Here is an 18,313-nt window from a genome sequence, read left to right on the forward strand (position 1 = left end):
TGGCGGCACGGCAGCCCGGCGGGGCGGCGGGGTCCTGGCGCGCGTGCGGGCGGCGAGCGCGCGGTGTCTCCTTCAGTTCGCCCTCCAGCGCGGCCTTCACGCGGCGGGAGCAGCGGCGCGCGGGCGAGTGCGAGAGCGACGGTGAGCTGCTCCGCGGCGAGGCCAGCGCGGGGCTCGTGGGGCGCGTCCGCCCTTGCACCGGAGCCCGGGCGGTGCGAGGGCCCCCAGAGGCCGGCCGGCCGGCGGGCTGCAGCGAGGCCCCCGGACCCGGCCAGGCGCGCGTCTCCCGGGACGGCCCTCGGATCCCCGCTCTCCTCGGCCTTGCACGGCCGGGAACCGGGCCCTCCGCTCCCCATCCCTGGGCCGGCGGGTGGCGGGGGTCCGGGCCACGCGCGGGAGCCCCCGGCGGGGAAGGCCTGCTTTGCGCGGGCGGACCGCGGCTTGCGCCCGCCTGCACGTGGGCAGGCCCTACCGGGCGCGGGGGACCCCGCACTTGGAGCCGGAGCCAGTGCCAGTGGAGGGGGCACGCGGCGGCCAAAGGGGCGCCGTCGAGTGTCTGGCCCGGCCCCGGGGGCGCCTTCGTTGGTGCGCCAGGATGCCGTGCTTGCAGTGCTCCCTTGTCCGTCTCGTCTCGTTTCCAAATCCTCCTCGCGATCCCTGCCAAAGTTTGTTTGCTTGTTTGTTTGTTTGTCCGTTTGTTTATGAACACATTTATAAGCCGCCTACAATGGCCGAGACCTTCCTGGGTAGCTTCCAGTATGTTGCTTTGCTTGCAGGAACCACGGGATGCAGCTCTTGCAGGGTGCCCTTGTGCAAAGAAGGAGAGGGCAGTGTGGATGTAGCATCCAGCAGACCCGGTGGGGGGAGAGGGTCGGACGGGCGCCCTAAAATGGCCGCATGGAAGGGCTCCCTTTGCAGCAGTAAAGAAATGCGCTGGTTCTCATTTTCAGCTTCCTGCAAGTGTCTCACAAAACAAGGAAAAGAAAGCCCCAACAGCCCTTAACTTGGGAGAGCTGATGATCTTAATTCTCAGTGTGTCTAGTTTGTTTTTAATGTAATTTCCCCCATTTTATAGATTCTCTAAATTGGACTAAATAGCTATGACTTTTAATCCAGCATGTCAGCGCCCAGCAAGACGTAAGTAGGGAAAGAGACCAAGTAAGGATGTTGAAGTAACCCAACTAACAGTTCTATAATTATAGTATATAATTATAGTATTATAATTTATAATACTAGAGAGGTTTAAAGGCAGACTAATATCTAACAAATATCTGATGAAATAAATAACCCAGTAGATAATCTATAGTCAGAGACTGCCCACTTTGAACACTACTATTCACTATTTAAGACAAACTCTGTCGAGCTGCTTAAATGTGTGCTTTAAATGTGGTATTTCCGCTGTCCGTTATGTGTCTCCCTGGGTAAACTGCTTATTCAGTTGGGGTTGAAGGCATCAGTAAAGCATTCTAAGAATTCCTTGGGGTGTTTTAAGATAAGGGTGTGGAGTGGATTGAAATAATGGCTTCAGGGAAAGGAGCGGCCTAATTATGTGATCTTCATAACTTGCGGTTTAATCATCATAAACTTGCACGCTCTAGGTGAGATTACTCTTGCATTTTTCAAAGAGGTTGTTTTGCCCTTTAGTTCTGGGGGGGGGCATTTCTTAAGACAGTCAAAGGTGCAGCCTCTTGTCTCATTTTCTTATAACTGACATCCTAATCTAAAAGAACTTGACTTGGGAATTGGTTGGTTTTAGTGGAACTCAGCTGAAATAAGCTGAAGGCATAACTCATGCTTTTTCCTTGGAAACTGAAACTGAAGGAATGGATTCTAATACTTTGTTGCTGACTGGAGAAAGAAAAGACGGCACAGACCAGACCCTGCTGTAGGACTCTGGCCAGCAGCTACCCACATAGCAGTGCCATGATGAAAACACAGCAGGTCGGGCCAGGGCTATATCCCACATTGTGGATTTCCCCAGCTACTGTATTTTCTGAATTTGCAGCAGAGAGAAGGAAAGCAGCTAGTATTTCACTCAGTTTGCCTCTGGGGCCTCCAGCTGCTGTGACCCTTCTGGATTAATAAGACATTGTTCCTTTAGTCCACTTATGGTCCCAGTTCATAAGATCTTGATGCTGCAAACCCACACAAGGGTGTGTTAATTTAATATGCAAATAAAATATAGGGATATTTGAGTTCTTATAATATTTCCAAATTGAAATATAAAATTTATTGTGTAAGCAGAAGGAATGAAGGCAGTGGCTGAATTTTATGTGTCACTGTGTAGGGTAAATGCAGTTGCGAGATTGCAGAGAAGGTCTGCAGTGCCTTATTTTGGCGGTCTCACATATTAGAGTCTTTAATACAATTGGCTTGCACCTGGTGTCATAGTTTCCTTTGCACATTGAGCTATGAGGGTTATATTTCTCTCCATAGAAACAAGGGGGCACATTGGTCCCCTCATTGCAGGGGACTGTGAATACTTGTGAAACCCTATTTATGTTATATTCCTTTTGTTCTGCTTTGTATTTCATGCTGATATTATGGATGAAAAATATTTAGTACATTTATATTTTGTCCTTTAGCAGTGCTCTCAGAGTTGCTGTCAAAATATAAGCACAAACATAGTTATATTTTGTGAAATTATAATTATATCATACAAAATTAATTAGGAAAGTGGCACTAAAAATCTTGACTATTCAAGCTCTGAAGGTAGCTTTATTACCAAGTGTTCTTATACACAAGAGATTTTTTTTAACCTAAAGGCTATTGGTTGTATATTATTGGAGTTCAGAGATCACATATTTAAAAATTGGATGACTATAAAATTGTATCAATGTGTGGTTTCGTGTATTTACTGAATTCTGAAATCTCCAGAAAATACTGCATTTTGATATCAGCACATCAAGGCTTCATAAGCTGAATCAGAAATGCCCTGCTGTCTATTTAATAATCCACAATGTGACATCAAGTTCATAAACACATTACTTGTATGGTAACAGCTTAATAAATAAAGTGGATTTTGGCATTTACTTGCACCGCATGAACAGATATTCAACTGTTACAAAGATCTGTTGTGGAATTGTCTTCTGGTATTGTTGAATGTGACCATCTGGTTTACCGAGTTTTATTTGTGGAATGGGAGGAAGCAATTCTGTAAAATAACGCAAAGCTGGTTGAATGGTGTGTATTGACAGGGTTCTGATGACACACTGCAGACCACAACCAGCTGTGCAGTCTACAAGCTCCAGAATGCATATACCTTCACTGCCACCCCAACCTTGGATGGGGGTGTTGTGAACCAGACGAGCTTGGCTTATGCGAGGGTTAAACAACACTTGCATTGCCCTAAAAGACCATTGGCTGTGTGAAGGATGCGTGGGCAAAAGTTGAGCCTAAATAGGTATCAAGTGTTCTTTCAAACTTAGGAAAGAAACCCAACTAAATCATTTCATCTATTTGTCTAAGGAGATTCACAGGAGAGACTCACTGTTGCATTGGAAAAATGCACCTTGATAACCCTCAATGCATCTGGCTGTGTTGGTCTGAATGGGGCGTATTCCATCATCTTAAATATGCAAGTTTATACTGGGAAAAAAACCCTTCCCAGAGTGCCTCTGCTATGCTGGCTGGGCTATGCTGGGAGTTTTTCTGTGCAGACTTATGCAAGACTGTACCCTTGTTAGAAGTGGAACGCTGCACCGGATTGCCAGGCCTGTTTCCGTGTAGCTCAGACTCATTTTTTTAAATTAATATGTGGGTTGCATTTTAGAACAGGACTGCCCAACCATCCCATAAAGGAATTGCTGTTTGAAGATGCAGCAGTCACAGAATAACCAATATGTGTGCGTTCTCTTTTTGCAGTACTAACATGGATGTTGTCTCCCCCCAGCTCCAATGGCTATCCCACCAGCATATGCGGATCTTGGCAAGTCTGCCAGAGACATCTTCAAAAAAGGATTTGGTATGAATAATACTTATATAGAACATACATTATTCATTTACTGCTGTTGCCAGTAAACCTCAAAACATACAAAGTTGTTGCTTTTCCCTTGTGATATTGAGGAAGTCATTGACAGAAATGGACTTTACACTTTGCTTGTGGCTTCTTGAGGCATAATGGAACTTGCTGTGGATTGTCGTCGTCTTCAGTTCAGTGCTGGCGGATGCAGTTGGGATGAACAGTGGCTCCAGTTTCCAGGGTGTAGCAGCTGAGGTCTTGCTGGCTTGAATGCCACTGGACTGAGAGCCATTAATTGTATTCCTTATTTCTGGGCATAACTGTGTGGACACATTCCCATCTTTCCACAGTGATCTGATATAAGGAACTCTGAAAGAGTTGCTACTGTGTTCTAACAATAGTTACATCAAAATTGTTTTTTCAAACAATTTGGCAACAGCACTACACAACTTGAGCTGTAAATCGGCATGGTCTAGCGGTCAGTATTGCACCATTGTTTAGGAAATAATCTAAAGTAGAATCGGTGGGAAATTTGATTCTGAATCAATGATGTAAATGGCGTCTGCTTTTCTTTCTGGTTTGAATCAGCCCACTCTGCCTGTTCTAGATGCCGCTGTTCATTTCTGGACTGGATCTGGAACCATTGGAAAGCAGCATGCCCTGGAAATGCTTTCACACCCACTCTCTGCCCCATTCCAGATTCTGGCTGCAGAAGTCTCTGTTCTGCAAACAGGGGTGCCTATGAATAGTTTTATTTCCTGGCACTTCCAGAGTAATTATTATATCTAAATGTCAGTTGTTACTTCAATGGAATAATCAATAACTAAAAATGGGCTCTATTGTGGCAGAGGGATTCTGTTTTTGATTCTTGATAAAAACTTAGATTCCAGAATCAGAATTGCATTGAGCATAACAGCAATGCAATCAGGAGGAAGGTAGAGTGAAGCTTTTCCATGAGTTTGGAATGCTATCCTGGTGATAGTCTCAATTGCTTGAAAATTGCTTGCGTGCTAATTTCAGTTCTGTGTCTCAAGGTTTTGGCCAGGTGACACTAGATGTGAAAACCAAGTCTGCAAGTGGAGTGGTAAGTGCTTACAGGACCATAATAAAAGCTGATTGTATGTGAAATTGGGAATAATTTGTGAATCCTCCCTGACCAAAAATTACAAATCACAACTCTTTGACTATCTCCTGTTGCTTGTAATCTCTTCCCTGTTTTTTCTGTCCCTCCTCTGATTTCAGAGAACCTCTAGTCCTCCTTGAAGGACTGCCTTGTCACTCTGCTCCTTCCCCATCAGAAACAAGCATTCTTAGTAGATGGAAATGAAAGTGAAAGGGAACATTTTGCACTGAGTTTGCTTATTCATATATTTTTGCAATTGTATGCTGCCAATTATCCCAACAGAGATCTCTGGGCAGCTTAGTCAGAATGCAGTTCTTAAAAACAATAAAGCACTAAAAAGAAATTCTAACAGCAACAACAGTATCATTTCCTTCCATTGTTCAACACCTTAGCTGGAACATTATCCTGTTCTGGCATAGCAACTGAATGGAAATGTGCTGTAGATGCTCCCTCTTCTTCCTCTACTCCCCATTTTTCCACTTGCAAGTTTCTTCTCCCTCCCCCTCCCTTTTTTTTTAGTTGCGTCGATGTTCATTTTGGACAAACTATTGTTTCAACAAGGTTTGCTAGGCACAGTTTAGAAGATTGATACTTACTGTTAGTGCCCAATTTGGATATCAAGCCAAACTGGATAGAAGAACCCAGTGTTGAAGGATGGAGAATATTTTTTGTCCTTTCAAACCACAGTAGACTTAAGCCATTTTGTTTATCACTGACTGTTTTATGATTGCCTTGACTGAAGATCTAAGCATCTCAGGCTCTGTCTGATGTAACTTGGCCACTGCAGTTATTCAGACACAAGGCGCTGTCAGAATGAGCATTCATGCGCTTCACACAGGCCTGTGTGCTCTTTCTCCTCTTCTTACCTCCTTCCTTTGCACACAGTGTTGAGAAGTCACTGTGCTCAACTGCAGTTATACCTGAAGAGAAAGAATATGTACCTCATGCAGAAGGGCATGAGGAAGTGTCTAATTCTGAGGCCCTTGCGTACATTCTGGCATGGCCAAACTATAGTCTAGTGCAAGTGTGCAGCCCCCCCACCACCTGTGTGCCCTGGTTCCCTTTTGCTCATTTCTCTCTACTATACTTTCCCATGGATTGTATTACTGTAGTTGTGTCCAGGGCTGCTAGCAGCCTGTCTTGCCACTGATTGCTAGCCTTCTCTCCAGCCTGTCTCGCCTCTTTCCTCCCTGGTGGTAGCAGCAGGAGGGAAAGAGCTACCTGTGTGAGGAAAGCTGGTGAGTTGTTTGGAGAGAGAAGGCTTTGACCCAGTGATCCTTGAACCGGTCTGTCTTTCCCTGAAGCTGTTAGTCTGTGATGCCCCCTAGGTTCTGCACTTACGGTCTAGAGTTAGAACTGCATGGCCTCATTTAGTGCACTTTCTGCCCTGTCCTTGATCATGTGTGTTTTGATCATGCTTGCTCAGGTGTCACATGGGTATAACCAAAATCTCAGCAAATGGGTATAGATTATCTGGTTCCTTCAAATGTTAGTAAATGGTATTGAAATTCAAAAATGAAATGGCCAGAAACCTTCATTTGCTTGTAAAGTAAAAGATATTTAGTGATTCTGGCTCTTCTCTGCATTTGCCTTTGATATGTTGCGCTAACAAAATACATACTTGCATTGTCTCGTTAGGAGTTCACGACATCTGGCTCATCAAACACTGACACGGGGAAAGTGAATGGAAGCCTGCAGACCAAATACAAGTGGGCAGAGTATGGTGTAACTTTCACAGAAAAATGGAACACAGATAACACTCTCGGAACAGAAATGGCAATTGAAGATCAGGTAATTGAGTTTAGATTTACAGAAGAATTAAAAAGGGGTACATTTGTATGTATTAACACCTTTTTCCATTATTAAACTAGCTTGCCAAAGGATTGAAGTTGACATTTGATACAACATTCTCACCGAACACTGGGTAAGTCCTTCCCTTTTCAAATTTTGGCATGCTTCAAGTAGGGAACATGCAAGGTGAGGGAAGCATTACTGAATGCTGTTGAAGATTGCTTCTGCTTGACTTGGAGGGTGTATTCTTAAAGGCCAGCAAGGCCCACCTGTCCATATGCAGCTATTTGCTGGGTTTATGTAATGTCTGGAACTGCTGCCTGAATGTAGCACATTCTTTTCCCGTCACATTCTTTTCCCCTTAAATCGCGTCTCCAGTGATACTGGAGTCTGCGGGCAGTGAACAGGCTCGTTCAGAGATAACTGCAGTGTCCAGGGGCAAATATGGGTTAATTCTTCCATGAATTGCAAGGACACCTGCGGAAACGAAGCCACTTCCTGTGTAACAGCCATGGAATACTGCGCTTGAGGGTTGTTTCTCTGATAGCTGTACAGGGGCACTTCAGGTGTGATGTGATGCTTAGAGTGTTGGACGTGGGACCTGGGAAGTCTGGATTCTAGTCCCCACTCAGCTATGAAGCTCACAGGATGACTTTGGGCCAAGCAGTCACTCTCAGCCTAACCTCACTCACAACCTCACTGGTGGTTGTGAGGATAAATCGGAGCTATGTAAGCCACTCACAAGGTATAAATGCGGTGTGGCGGTAGGGGTGGTGATCAATTCCAAATTAACCTGTGGATTGTTCTGGGGTTCACATGCTTAACCCATGGCCAACCTCAAGTGCCCCTGTGGTGGAAGCAATCCTGGAATGTAGCATTCAGGGGTCGTTAGCCAGCAACTTGGGCCCAGTGTGTGATTTGCTGTCAGACACTGCTGTTACACCTGAATGGGGCCACTGTCTTGTCTTTTACTCTCCATACAGTGCTTAGAAAAGTTTTGTAAGTGTTTTTTATGTGATTAGTACTACTGCACGTTGAGTAGAAACAGGGTTTGTGTTAACGGTACATAGCCTAATTCAAGGAAAAGCTCTGTGAATTCCAGTTAGTTGAAGTAAGTAGTTCCAAAAACACATGGGGGAAGAAAGCACACTAAATAAATAAATAGACAGACAAAAATCACTCATTGCAATTACTCTGTATTGGCAGAAGATTCCTTTCTATCTGCAAAGACCAGTTAGAGCCAGACTATTATTTCTGTGTGGCTTCCGAAGTGCCTTTCTGCAGCTTGGAATCACAGCATCTGGCTTTCTTTTCATAACTATATAGCTATGTATAGTTATGTATACTATACTATACTATACATACATGTATAGTATGTAGCTATAACATAAATTAGCATAAGTTGTTATCTGAAAAAGGAAAGCGAGTGAAAAGACGTCTGCCTTTCTTTGTGGTCACGTTATTCCTGAATTCTGTATAAAACCTGTTAAAACTGGGGAATGCTTCAAGGCATACACGCTAGCCTGTCTCAGGCTTAACCTCTGCCTAATTCCTGGCAGTGAAATGTAGTGAAGTTTAATTAAATTTCAGTGCACTACATGAACTTGCTGCAGCTCTTTGCCCCATGATGTGGTTCTCATATAACGCTCAGAAGGATGCTTCTGTCTTACCTGTGTGGCAATCCGGTCTTCATGGTTGCAGGCAGAAGATGTTCTCAGCCCTACCTGGCGATGCTGAGGATTTCATACTGGGCGGGTTGCCCACTCCAGTGCTGTGTTATGAATGTGAAATAAGGCCAATCCACCGAGCCCCTCTCCTTTTTAAGTGTGCGGATGTCATCCTTTTATTATACTGGCTGTGTCTTTTCCCATTACGCTGACGAACTGCTGTTAAAGATGAGACTTGGTGTAAGAGCCAGTGTGGTGTCGTGGTTAAGAGCGTGGGACTGGGACTCAGATGACCTGGGTTCGAGTCCCCGCTCGGCCATGGAGCCCACTGGGTGACTTTGGGCCAGTCACAGACTCTCAGCCCAACCTACCTCACAGGGTTGTTGCTGTGGGGAGAAGATGGAGGAGGAGAATGATGGAAGCTGCCTTGAGCCCTTTGTAGGAAAAAGGCAGGAGATAAATTGAAATAAATAAACTTGTGTATTCCAGGGGAGGCACAAATCTCATTTCAGTTTTTCTTTTCAGAAAGAAAAGTGGCAAAATCAAGTCTGCATATAAGCGCGAATGCATAAACCTCGGCTGCGATGTTGACTTTGATTTTGCTGGGCCTGCCATTCATGGCTCTGCCGTCTTGGGTTATGAGGGCTGGCTGGCTGGCTACCAAATGACCTTTGATAGTGCCAAATCCAAGTTGACAAAGAATAACTTTGCGGTGGGCTACAAGACAGGGGACTTTCAGATGCACGCCAACGTGTAAGTATTAAATCCAGCTTGACCACATTGCAGTTAATAAAGATACATAGGAATTTCAAAACTGCACATGAGAAAATAATTAATGGCATTGTTGTATTGGACATCCCTGCATTATGTAGGACTTCTTTGCTGAATGCTTAAGTATCAGAGGACATTTTGACTTAGGAGAGTGAAAATAATTGTTTAAACTTTGTTCTAAAATAAGACCGATAATTTACCAATTTGTTATGCATTCATTATTGCTATGCTGTGGGAAAAGAGTTCCGTTGCAGGACTTTTGGGACTTGTATTTCAGGTTCCAGCGAGACGTGCTGCTTCTCACAATCTTGACAGTAATATTTGGTGCTTTGCAAAATGGGTGCACATGGTGTCCCACAAAATGACAGGCTGGACACACTCAGCAATGGGTGGGCGGAGGAGAGGCACCCCCGCGCTCCTCCATGCCTGCGGGGCAGAGAGAGTGCCTGGCGTGCCTGGAGGAGAGAGGTGTCTACTTGTCATTGACCCTTCTGCAGGGACATTCCCGGCGTCAGCAGGAGCGGGCAGCAGAGGCAGCTTGCTTCTCGCGTGGCGGCTGTGGGGCTGTGGGCCGGGTCTTGGAATCCGTGTGCCCCGTGCTTGGGGTGGGCGTGGGGGGAGGTGCTCAGCAAGCGTGTGTGCAGCTGCTCTTCGGGGCCGAAAAGGAGCTGGCATTGGTGTGCCCTCACGGTTGTTGTTTTGCATTGTCTGTCACCAGCAGTACCAGCCTTGCCCATACTTCGGTTCTTAGAACACTTTGACAAACGTTGCTGGGCATGCCAAAATGGTTTCCTGTTCTTGCTGCATGCTGGCGCAATTTCAATTCCTTTATTTTGAATCTTGCCTATTACCGTAATTATGAGAGGAAACTGGCAGACTGCTTGAACATTGTACCTGGGCATTTGAATGCTTTCTGCAAGGTCAGTTTAGCCAGGATTTTCTCTCTCTCCTCTCCCACCTCCAGTGTAGTCACTTAGCTGGTAGCAGGAAACCGTTGCAACACGTTTCACGTGCGTTTGTTTTATATCGTTATTTCAAAAGTTCCATCGCATATTTTTCAGAAATGATGGGTCAGAATTTGGTGGCTCAATTTACCAAAAAGTCAGTGACAACCTCGAGAGTGCTATCAACCTGACCTGGATGGCTGGCACCAATAGCACTAGTTTTGGAATTGCAGCCAAGTACCAGTTGGACCCCACCGCTTCCATTTCTGTAAGTAGAACCTCACGGACATAAACCTGAAAAGGCACCGCCCCCTATTCTAGCCTCAATTAACAAAGAGGACCTGGCTTGCATGAAACTGACCCATGGTTTATTTAAACCATGGTTTGTTGCCCTACCTAGGCAGACAGTGGGGCAAACCATGTTTTGCTCATGGTTTGCTTTCTTAGTTCCTGGGTTATTTTCTTCCTCTTTTTCCTGCTTTCTCCCTGTACCCAAGACATTTCTGTGGGAACTACAGTGTGGGCATCTAATGAGCAGTGGCTGGGCTTTTGGACTGCTCTCACCTGCCGCTGTGTAGCCTGGCAAAGCAGTCCATGAAAATGGTTAACAACTCACTGTTCCAGCTTTACCTGCAATGACAAATCATGGTTAATTTAATAATGGTTTGTCTTGTCATTACATGTAAACCAGTTCATGTAGTTCTCAGGCTTTGAGAAGGGTACAGATCATGATCCAATCAAACAGGAAGTAAGCCACGGAGCGCTCAGGCCACGGGTCTTACTCGTACAATCTCCATGGCTTAAATAAACCTCAGTGGCTTGTTTAAGCTGTGGTATATGAGGCTTGTCTAGCTACCCAGCCACAGCTTGCTGTGTTGCCCGAGCCTGGGCAGCATGGCTTGTTGGAGGGGGTTGCTTCCTCCTTGGGTAAACCATGCCCAGGTGCTGCTGGCTCGAGCTGCACCCGGGCAGAGAAGTAAGCCCGTGGTGATCAGCATGCACGGCAGCAGGTGAGACTTGTTTAAGCTGAGGTGACGGTGTGAACCAGGTCACTGTCACACATGGCACCCCTGTGCCAGTGGGAGCCGGGATATCTCTGCATGAATAAGAAAAAGGTGGTGCTCGCCTCAGTTTGCTTTGGGCCACCAACTCCCGTGCAAAACACAGAGAATTGCATCAGATCCAATCCGGTCATAAGAGACTATCCGGTATTTAAGAAGATGTCCCAAACTTGCTGCGAGATGGACAACCCCACTTTCTTCATTTCTGTCTGCATTGGGTTAGGCACAAGTCTTTGCAATAAGTTTAAGAAGTAACTGCTGTGATCAACAGTTGTTAATGCTGAGGCAGCAGTGGATTTCATTGCAACAATTAAACAAAGTCAGGTGATTATTACTATGTAGCCATTTCCAGTAACAAAGGGGATGAAAAAGCCTGTTTTGTATCAAGCTGAAACCCTGCAACCTTTAGTATGCTGTTTCTTATGTTATTCTTTCCATAAATAAATTCTTTTGAGGAAATTTCAAGAAGTTTAACCTTTTGCTGGAATATATGCTATTGAAAAAGGTGGATGAACTTCTTATTTCAATGGCTTCTCTTTGATTTGTAGGCCAAAGTGAACAACTCTAGTCTAGTTGGAGTTGGTTACACCCAGACCCTGAGGCCAGGTAAATATTTGCCATAGGAATGTAAGAAGATACTTAAGATTTTTGTTAACATGTAGGGTGAATACAGAAGCTTTGCAAAGCCTCCTGTAGCATGTATTTGACTTGCACTTGAAAACACTTGTGAATTCTTCTTCAAGTTCCAGAACTTAATTTCTCAAAAATGATTTACTTGCATTCAGTTTGATAATATGAAAAGATAAGTTTTATTTAACTTATTTAAAGTTTTTATATGTTGTCTCAATACTAAAAGTCTCTGGATGGCTTTAAGCTGCTCCACAATTTACTAATTTGTGGGTTGGCTAACATTAGTCATTGAAAGTTTAGTCTTAGCTAGAACAAATGAACACTGACAGAAGTTTCTTATGGTTGGACTGTACAAACCAGTCCTTGCACAGAGACCACTAGTGTTTCATGCAGAATCCTTCTTCCATAGTTTTTCCTGAGTCAACTGATGTTAGCACTTCTGTGTTTTTCACTTATATGCAGACATGTGAGCAGGAAAACCGCATTTTCCTGATCTCTCAACACCTATGATTTGCAAGTCTAGAAATAGATGTGCCTGAGCAACTGAATTTAGGCTTTCTTTCGGTTGAGGACTTAGCAGTTTAGCCAGAAGTACCGTTTAATTCACTGCTTGAAGCATTGAACGAGAGGGATTGGGAGCAAGAGGGATGCGCTGTGCAGCAAGCCTTCTCTGAAGCCGTTTGGTTATGTTGATCTACAGGTGTGAAGCTCACTATGTCTGCTGTAATCGATGGAAAGAACATCAATGCTGGTGGACATAAACTTGGTCTTGGCCTAGAATTGGAGGCTTAGAAGGTGTGAAGAAAGCTGCCACGGGAAACGGGATATTGGAAGAATATGGCCTTAAAAATGTAATTCCAGTGCGACTCGGCGGCTGTCTTCCTCCTCGGAGGGATGGCCTAGAACAAGAGCTGTATTCAGCATATTTAGTCAGTTACTTGTTAGCTGGTTTTTAGTTTCAATTGGTTACCTACCTAGTTCTCAATTCTGCATTAGTGCAGTCACTACATAATACATTATTTAAATGTATTTAACTGTTGAATGCGCTACCCACAAATAATGAAATAGACTTTATGAAAACCTGTACGAATGTGTGCATGTTATGTTTCTTTTAACACGTGATAATAGCCATTGAAAAAGCAAATGGATCAGTGGATATTCTGAAGAGTAAGGCCAACCGTTTTGTTAAAATCACCTCAATTAGAAATACTTTTGGTATCCCAAAGCAATTCAAAATTATGAATAAAACAAATACGTACACATGTTCACGCCTCCAGATATGTTAAGTTATTGCGAGGTAGAGCTGAAGCCAGCCTTGATTTTAGCTTGTGAAGCCACCTGTCTTGCCAGGTGTGCCGTAGTTCCCTGGGCACGTCCCCACTCTTGTGAGCTATGAATGGAATGTAGCGTGGGAAGAATAAATTCGTGGAGCTAGCTTTGGGTGAAAGATGCAAATATTGGAGTAGTGAACACTGGTTATCTTCTGTAGTCCTAGATCATCTTTGGAAGCCGTTCCCTCATCCGTTCAGGATTACATGCTCTAGCAGTCAACGCGAAGCCCAAGACTGCCCCCGAGGACAAAACAAGGGGCAGCGAATCGACATGAGGCTCCTGCAACAGCCAAGGATTCCCTAAAGGGGGAATTCAGTTTTACAGGATGCCATAAGTGGAATGCCACTTAAGTGGAATGCCTTGTTTATGCTGCTATCACTTTACATTGTGTAGTGCTTTAGAAGTTTTCAAACATGTCTTAATGAGTCTCTGTTCGCAAAGAGGAAGGCCAGGGTCTCCTCTTGATCATTCCAGAGTGCAGGACACAGAATGATGGGCTCATGGGACAGGGGAACAAACAGTGCAGGGGGGTTGTGGGCTCCCCCACACTAGGAGCATTTAAGACACAGCTAGACAGCCGTCTGAGGAGGAGGATTTAGCTTGGAGGCCTGAGCAGGGGGTTGGCCCCAGTGGCCCTCCGGCCCCTTCCAACTCTCCTATTGCAACAGCCTTGTAAGGTGAGTCAGCACTGACAGAGAGAAAGGTGTGCCTAAGGTCACTAAATGAATTCCTGGCAGAAGCGAGGTTTGATTTGTGGGCCTAAGAATTTATAGCCACACCAGCTCCCAGTTATGAAGCACTATCTTCAACTCTACCTCTGACAATAGTGTGCTTTCAGAGCCAGAACTTGCAGGAATTCTGAGTACCTCATTTTTTGCCACCCTAGGCTACTTCCTGCCCCTGTGTAAGGGCCTACTAATTGTGTGCATTGGGGCTAACAATTACTCCTGCAACTGGCCACCACGTTGCTAAAGTCCAGCCTCCCCCCCCCCCCCCCCAGCTAACACCCTTCCCCTGAGAGAACATTCTTGAGAGAAGAAACAATTCGGCAACTGATCATACTTAAGTTTCCCCCCATTTGTCACTGCTTAGGCCCCATCTTGCGCACTGGTTCCACTTCTGGGTACCACACTTCAAGAAAGATGCAGACAAGCTGGAAAGGGCTCAGAGGAGGGTGACAAGGATGACCAGGGTGCTGGCAACAAAGCCTGATGAGAGAGAGAGAGAACTGGCCAGGTCTAACCTGGAGAGGACGGGTGCAGGAGCTTTTCTCAGTTGTGCCGGAGTGCAGGGCATGGTAGAGCGGGCGCAGGGAAATCCATTTGATACCCAAGTCAAAGCAGATACAAGGAAAGGTCCTTCGCTTCCTGTGTGCCTAAAAACATAACTGAGAAGCTGAGGCAAAATTCGTCAGAGCTACAATGCACTGGGTGAAAAATGCATGTGCTTGCACTTTCTTGAATTAACACGCTTGACACTGGACAAGTTTGAAGCGCTTGCAGGGCCATGCCCGTAGCCTTGAATGGCGGCAGGCCTGGTCTGTGAAGCTGCTCTGGTCTTCCAGGATCCGAAAACACACGGAGTGAGCCTCTGTTTTGTGAGGTTGGACCCTGCAGGGTGAGGACAAGGCTTGGAGATGGGATTGGGCTGCCACGAAGCCTGACGGAGAGCAGGTGCAGCGGCTGGCAAACCAGCGGCAGGTTCAGTCCTGCAGCGGATTCGGCATTGCAGCGAGCCACAAAAGCTGCTCAAGGGCAGAAACATGCCAAGAGCTTCTGATTTCCTGCTCTTCTGCTGCTTTTGGGATGGGGCCTGCAATCTCCTATTTGGTCCTCTTCCAATGCCAGGGCTGGGTGAGCATCCCAAACCATCCATATGCATGTACAGAGTGGGAGACAAGAGTGTGTGAGGATTGGGTCCCTTTTGCCCGTGAAGAAGTGGCCGCCGCCTGGAAGGCAAGAGCACGTTCAGAAGGGCTGAGTCAGACAACGCTGAGAAGCCATGGACAAGTTAGGCGGTAAGACGACATTGCTGCACGGAGCAATGCTTCCATCTGCTGGCGAGTCTACGTTTTGTTCAGAAACCCATAAACCTGATGAAGGGCTGGCAGGACTGCAGGTGTTTTGTTTGCACTGGTAGGTCGGAGGCACAACAGATGAAAGGCACTATCAATAGTCAACAAAAGGAACCAGAGAGAGTAAGAGGAAAAGTCAAAATGGTGCAGGACAGTAACTGGTGCGGATCACTTCCATGGAAGGTTGTCCTGTGAAGATCCTAAAACAGCGCTGTGGTCACTGGCCCAGCTTCTACTGCATGTTGTGGACCGGCGACTCGCTTGGTTTGAGCAGAAGATCTGTTTAGCGTGTTTGAGAGCATTTTTGCCAAATGGGACGAGTGCAGCTTGGTTTACGTTCATCCCTCCGCACAGCACGTCTGAGTCTCAAGCCCTCTCCCCACCCTAGTCAAAATGCCATGGAGGGCACAAAGCCGACAGTGCTCACTGAAAGCACCACTGGTGTCATGTGGCAACGCTCTTCCTCTCCAGGGGCTGGGAAGCTGGTCAGGACGGAGGGCAAGACGGATGGAGGTTGACACAAAAGGCTGCTTCCGTCTTGAGGGACCAGGGACTCGGGCAGAGCAGGGCAAGGACCTGAGGACACTGCCAACGTCACGCTGGAGCGTTCCAAAATGGTGTCTCCACATGTCTTACAGTGGCCCCGGCCTCAAGGCAACTCTTGGCGGCGGCTGCTCACCAGTGGTCCCCAACCAACCTGATGGAGCTCTGGCAGTTTGGACGGCAAGAATGTGCAAACCGCACCGCAAGGGGCCATGGCTAGCGAGCTGCCCCACCGCTGTGATAATTAGTGGATGGACCCAAGCCCACAGCTAAAAGGTGCCAAATTCAGAGGGAGAAACATTGCAGGTAACGGTTGCCAAGGGTTGTTTGAATGGGGCAGTGAAACGAGAGTGAGGACTGGCTGGCATTGTCCAAATTTGCAACCTGTTGCCAGGAGGGTGGGAAGAAGAGGCCAAGGATGCGATCTCAGCTTGTATATTTGGCTGGAGAAAAATGAAGTCCAGCACTGTGCTGCAAAAGCCCTTTGCTTGACCAACATCATATTTCTACCTCCATTTCTTCGGTTTTGTTCGAGAGCCTGAAGCCGAGCATGTCAAAGGGGAAAAGTTTTGCTTGGAGCCGGAGCCTGGTCACTTCCAGGGCAGCTGCATCCGGGCTTTGGCAGTCCAACTGTTCAGTGGGGCAGGGAACTGAAGGAAATGCCACGGTGCCCCATAGGCAGCTCACTCAGATCATGGCGACAGGTCTGTGGCAAAGTTTTTCCTTTGGTTGGGGAACCACCACAACAGGGTGCCTGTGTTGGAAACCCCCTGCCCTCTCTCCCGGGCCTCCCCAGGCTCCCTTAGTTCCAGAGAGAAGTTCTCCTGGCTCCCTTTCTCAGTGGAGTGGAGCCCCTTCCTTGCCTGGGTGGAAATTTCAGAGATTCACCTTGGGTTTTCACCTGCTGACTGCCCTGGAATGGCTCCTCCCCACCTCTGGGATGGATTCTCGGGGATTCCTATTGCACAGGAATAAATTGACTAAGTGATGGCGCTTGGCCTGCAGAGGATGGCCTGGCCCTTTGTTTAAGTCTGCAAAAGCGTTTTCTGCCTCTGGGATCCAGGCAAGAGGGAGTCAGCGTGGCCCTGCTGAGTGGCTCAAGCAAAACCCCTCCAAACCCATCTTCACATCGAAGTATTCTCCACCTTCCGTTCAAGAAACTAACTTCAGCTTCACTGATTTCAAGGGGGCTACTCGAAGTCCAGCTAAGTTTTGCTGCCAGCCATTCTTTTTATTTAAAAGGTCCAAGAAAGCCCAGCCTGTTCCGCTGCTTTCGAACTCTGCACCCCCCTCCTGTCTTTTCCTTCATTTTACCCTTGCTGCAGTTTTACTGTAATGAAATACCATGATACTGTAAATCTTTGCAGTAATTTGACACTTAATTTACCACCAAAATTGGTCGTAAGACATAAGCATGAGCTATTTTCAGTAACTCTGGAGTTGTGTTTGCAATAAATGTTGTGCAGAGTCAACCTCTCCCTGGAGCCTGGAGCGAGTGGCTGGCTGCTGTGCTTAGCATGCCAATGGAAGGAAATTATGAACCTTTAAAGGAGGATTTTTCTCCCTCTTGTAGCATAGTGCTAATCAATCAGCAATCTTGCAGCTAACTCTGGGGAGAATTTTTAGTTGCCTTCATAAAATAGTTTAATTATCTAAAAAAATAGTAAAATAGAAGTAGGCGCAATTCACTTGCAGCTTGGGAGGGTAATATGAGCAAAAGGAAAAGATAAATGTTTGCTTTCCATGAACGTAAATCAGCCTTTAAAATATGAAATGTGATGTGGGTGTGGGAAACGAAGGAGTTATTGGCAATACTTACCTTTGCAATAATAGGAATAAATGTGAGAGCGCCTAGTTAAGTGCTCATCCTTATAGGGGAGGGGGAGGGAGAGAGAGGCCCTACCTTTTCCCACCGTACATTAATTCCCTGCTTTTGTGTGCTTTGCAACTGCTCATTTCTTCTTTTGAAAGCGCTGCTTCTGGACCGGGCCTTCCAAGTGAAAGCTCACGATGAGCTGCCGCACGGATCCAGTGGAATGCCACCGTGGCTCTGTCTGAGCTTGTAAACTAACCCAACAGGACGCAACAGACTTAGACAACGTGGGTGGAGCAAGCCTGGAATAGTTGTTTGTGGCTGATTTTGCAGTCGCAGGGTTGCAATTATGAACACAAGCCTGCAAGGAACACAAGGGGTGGATGAGAGCCTCACTCTGCAGCGGTGCCAGGCTCTCCGTGCCCTGGATGAGGGCAGATGGTCTCAGCCAACAGGACAGAGATTCCGTTGGCAGGTGCTTGCCCACCGGGATGAGCGCTGTTCAGTGGGACACTGAACTCACCAAAAGGCAGCCTTCCTGAGCCAGGTGCCTGCCAGATGCTTTGGACCACAACTCACTCATCATCCCCAGCCCAACACATT

General features: G+C 46.4%; 1 protein-coding gene across 2 annotated transcripts; it reads left to right on the forward strand.

Annotated features, from left to right (window-relative positions):
- The first annotated feature begins 26 nt into the window (after positions 1-26).
- Positions 27-13,212, forward strand: VDAC2 (voltage dependent anion channel 2). Of its 2 annotated transcripts, none has more exons than XM_044420258.1 (9): positions 27-141; positions 3,893-3,964; positions 4,996-5,045; positions 6,723-6,875; positions 6,956-7,008; positions 9,068-9,295; positions 10,375-10,525; positions 11,867-11,924; positions 12,649-13,212. In XM_044420258.1, the coding sequence occupies exons 2-9, from the start codon at positions 3,898-3,900 to the stop codon at positions 12,738-12,740; spliced, it is 852 nt and encodes a 283-aa protein (XP_044276193.1). In that variant the 5' UTR covers positions 27-141; positions 3,893-3,897; the 3' UTR covers positions 12,741-13,212. The 2 variants fall into 2 exon arrangements, with proteins under 2 accessions (XP_044276193.1, XP_044276192.1); XM_044420257.1 differs by lacking the exon at positions 27-141 and adding an exon at positions 1,086-1,137.
- Positions 13,213-18,313: the final 5,101 nt, after the last annotated feature.

This window comes from Varanus komodoensis, unplaced genomic scaffold (genome assembly GCF_004798865.1).
Source record: "Varanus komodoensis strain SLA01 unplaced genomic scaffold, ASM479886v1 scaffold11, whole genome shotgun sequence".
In the NCBI taxonomy this organism is placed as follows: Eukaryota; Metazoa; Chordata; class Lepidosauria; order Squamata; family Varanidae; genus Varanus; species Varanus komodoensis.